Source organism: Frankliniella occidentalis, unplaced genomic scaffold, assembly GCF_000697945.3.
Source record: "Frankliniella occidentalis isolate FOCC.00 unplaced genomic scaffold, Focc_3.1 Scaffold480, whole genome shotgun sequence".
NCBI classification, from domain to species: domain Eukaryota; kingdom Metazoa; phylum Arthropoda; class Insecta; order Thysanoptera; family Thripidae; genus Frankliniella; species Frankliniella occidentalis.
Window position 1 is genome coordinate 41264 of NW_026267598.1, and position 3767 is coordinate 45030.

Consider the following 3767-nt stretch of genomic DNA (forward strand, 5'->3'; position numbering starts at 1 on the left):
TGTTTTCTAGTCTTTGGCTCTTTAAGTGCTTGTATAGCAACAACTCTTTCAGGATCTATTTTAACCTTGTTCTGCGACCAGATATGTCCAAGAAATTTAATCTCAGTCTGACGATACTGAACTTTATTTGGATTGAACCTTATATTTTCTTTGGCAGCTCTTTCTAATACTTGCTTTAACAGTTTGTCATGTTCCTCATAATCTTTACCTGCAACTAGACAGTCATCAAAATAAAATATTACATCAATTCCCTGAAAAGTTTGATCATTTAGAAATTGGAAAACTTCAGGGGCACTTGAAATTCCAAAGGGCATCTTTAGAAATTTATAGATCCCATAAGGAGTTGAAAATGAACACAAGAGACTGGACTCTTCATCCAGGGAAGCATGCCAGAAGCCATCCTTTAAATCTAGAACAGTAAATATTTTCTTATCTTTAACCTTACATGAAATTTCGTCCACAGTCGGAATAGCATACTTTTGTCTTATGATAGCTTGATTAAGTATGGCAGGATCTAAACATAACCTTAAATCTCCATTTGGCTTTTCTCTTATACATAAATTACTTACAAACTTTGGAATGACATCTGTCACTTTGGCTATGATTCCATTTTGTTCCAGTTCATTCAGCTTCGGCTTTAACCTTTCAGTGATGGAATAATTGTAACGCCTGGGAGGACACATACCAGGTTTTACAGAAGGATCAATCAGTATTTTCACAGTCTGTTTGAATTGTCCTAAACCTGTAAACACTTCAGAATACAATTTAATAAACTCATCTTTTGACTCAGGCAAACCTGAACCAGAATCAACAGAATGTATCCTTTTAATGAGGTTAAGTCTTTCACAGTCCTCAATTCCCAAAATTGGTCGATCATCCACACTGGATAATATATATTCTGTTACAATGATAGCACCTGCTTTGGTTTCAGTCAGTAGTTTAACAGTGCCTTCTGCTTTTGTTATAACCTGTCCAAATGCTTTTAACATTACATTTGTCTGTCGTACTTTATAGTTTCTATTAATAATTTGGAACACTTTAACTGGTAAGACATTGACTTCAGCACCTGGATCTAATTTAAATTTTACGTAGTGCTGATTATCTAGCTTTAATACTTCTGTATACTCTTTCCTGGGATGTTTGCTCTCTCCACTAGTAATCACTTGATTACTGTCAAACTTTGTAAGTGCCATAATCTGAAAGCACACAAAACATCCAGGGCATTTTAGGCTAGTTTTTTTCTTTCTTTTTTTTTTTAAATTACCAGCGATCCAAAACAGACGAATTATTACCAGCATTTGGGGAAATTACCTGCACGGCTTGAACAGCTGATCCTGTCCCTTTGTTGTTGTTTGGATTTTGGCTGTTATTCGCACCACCACTATTGGCACGATCACGAGTGCACACAACGGCAAAGTGATTCCATCCAGAACAATTTGTACACTGCTTCCCATAAGCTGGACACTGGGCAGCTTGATGCCAGCGATCACACTTCCTGCATTGGTATTTGTTGGCTGATGTATGGCTCCTTCCTCGGCCACCACCTCTTTGTTGATAAGGGCGTCTGCCACGAAATCCTCCTCTCTGGCCCTGATTCTTGCTGATTCTTCCAGAATTGAACTTTGAGCCACCTCGGAATCCTCCACGACCCCGACGCTTGCCTCGAAATTGGCCACCTCTCAAAGCTTCAGCTTGGAGCATTTCCACATTAATTGAAACCGTTTCATTGACGCCTCTTTTCAGAGAAGCTTCCACTCCCTTGCACACATCAATAACTTCCTCCAGAGTTAGTTTTGGTTTACCCCTCAGGGTTTCACTCAGCCTTTTGTCATTAGTGCCACGAATAATTCTATCTTTCAGGAGACTGTCCTCAAGGGTATCATAGTCACAATGCTGAATTAAATTTTTCAAGTCAGTCAACCAATTAGCAAAGGGCTCACCCGATTTTTGATTTCTGTTGTCAAATGTCTCCCGGCAAGTTGTTAGATTTTTCTGGTCTCTTGCCAGTAGATCAAATTCTCTAACAACACTTTCATAATCCTGTCTGTTATCAATTTCTGTCACCACACCCTGAGCATTTGTTTCTTTTACTATAAGCTTTTCCTTGAAAGAATTATACACTTCAAGGGCATCATCCCCCGCAAAGCCAAGCATCTGTGCGAACTTGACCTTGGGTGTGGCATTCTCCAGGTTTGCTCCAATCAGATAAAGACTAAATTTCTGCTTGAATTTAGACCATTCCACCTCTAAATTACCAGCTTTGAAATTAACTGGTTTCGGCTTCGGACCGGCATAGGCGGTAAGCGTCTCCTCAAACTCTTCATCATCCATATCACTCATTTTGAGTTTTTTAGAGTGGGTGGAACAATGGCTATTGCGCAACGATGGGAGTGGTCACGGTTCAGTACTTACTTTCACTCTCTTTCACGTCCCCTTTTCACAAACCAGGAAAATTAATATCTCAAAATGATCAGAAACAGTTCGAATCACGACTGCGCCATGTTCTATTCTGGTTATTGTGTGATAAAGGCGGATGCGTGAGGATAAAGACTCTGGCACTATTTCACTATAGTTTATTAAGTGAGTACACAACACAGGAAACAGTCAAAGGCCAGGGGTCATTAATTAGCGGAACCGGTATTCACCCGGGGCCTAACAGACCAGGGTCAAGGGCGGAACTCTGCAGTGTTACCAACACGTAACATTTAAACTCGATGTATCGTTCTGCAGTAGTACCAACTAGAACATAAATCATATCACCAAATTGACGAATGGAGCTGACTACATGCTATGGGCCAAAGAAATCCAATTACTTTTCCGAAAGGCTGGTCTTCTCGACATCATTGATGGCACCTCAAAGCTGGATGGAATCAAAGTGAAGGACAATGATGATACCGTGACCCTCAAAGAAGCTCAAGAAGAATGGAGGGCCCGTGATGCAGAGGCAACACTCATTATTTATGCCACCATTGACCCTTTCATCAAACGTCACATCCTCATGTGTGATACAGCACATGACATGTTTTCTCAACTAAAGACAATTTATGAAAAGGATAATAATCAACAAAAGTGCAACCTTCTTCAGGCATTCCACAACTTCAAGTTTGATGAAAACAAGGATGTGATGACGAACTTCACTGAAATAGAACTTATTGTATATCGACTGAAAGCTCTGAAAGAAATCCTGAGTGAGGACATGCAGATAAGCAGGGTATTTGAGGCACTTCCACCCAAGTACGAATATTTCTCTACTATCTGGGATTTAACCCCCCTTAAGGATAGGGCCATGCTGTTTTTAAAATCAAGCCTTCAACATGAAGAGGGCAAAAAGGGCAAACCCGAAACCAGCAATGTCTCAAATGTGTGTCTAAACACAGAGACAAATAGGCAGCCAAGAACTTGCTATACCTGTGGACAATCAGGACATTTCCAACGTTTTTGCCCAAGTAAACAAACATAAAGAAAAAACCAAAATGTCCATCACAATAAGCAAAATAACCACCAGTCAAGAGACCACCAATCTAGAGACCACCAACAATCAAACAAGAAGGTTCAAAATCTCAATCCCTGCAGTCTCTGCAGAAAAACAAACCATCTAGAAAAGGACTGTTTTTTTGCCCCTGGAGGAAAGTACTACAAACCCACTCCCCAACCCAAAAGCGCAAATGGAATGACCGCAATTACAAGCAAGAAAGTAAACCTGATCCAAAAAAAAAATCAAAGCGCCACAACAACGGGGAAAAGGACAAACCATCTCCCAAAAATAA

The 3767-nt window shown here is 40.1% G+C and overlaps 1 protein-coding gene across 1 annotated transcript in view; it reads right to left on the reverse strand.

Moving 5' to 3' along the window:
* LOC113215553 (uncharacterized protein K02A2.6) overlaps nucleotides 1-2340 on the reverse strand; it is a 10371-nt gene extending 8031 nt beyond the window's left edge. Inside the window, exons 1-2 of the mRNA XM_052274975.1 lie at nucleotides 1312-2340; nucleotides 66-1196 (exon numbers count right to left, since the gene is read on the reverse strand). Coding sequence (XP_052130935.1) covers nucleotides 66-1196; nucleotides 1312-2340 — 2160 coding nt within the window. The remainder of the gene's footprint in view (nucleotides 1-65; nucleotides 1197-1311) is intronic.
* Nucleotides 2341-3767: the final 1427 nt, after the last annotated feature.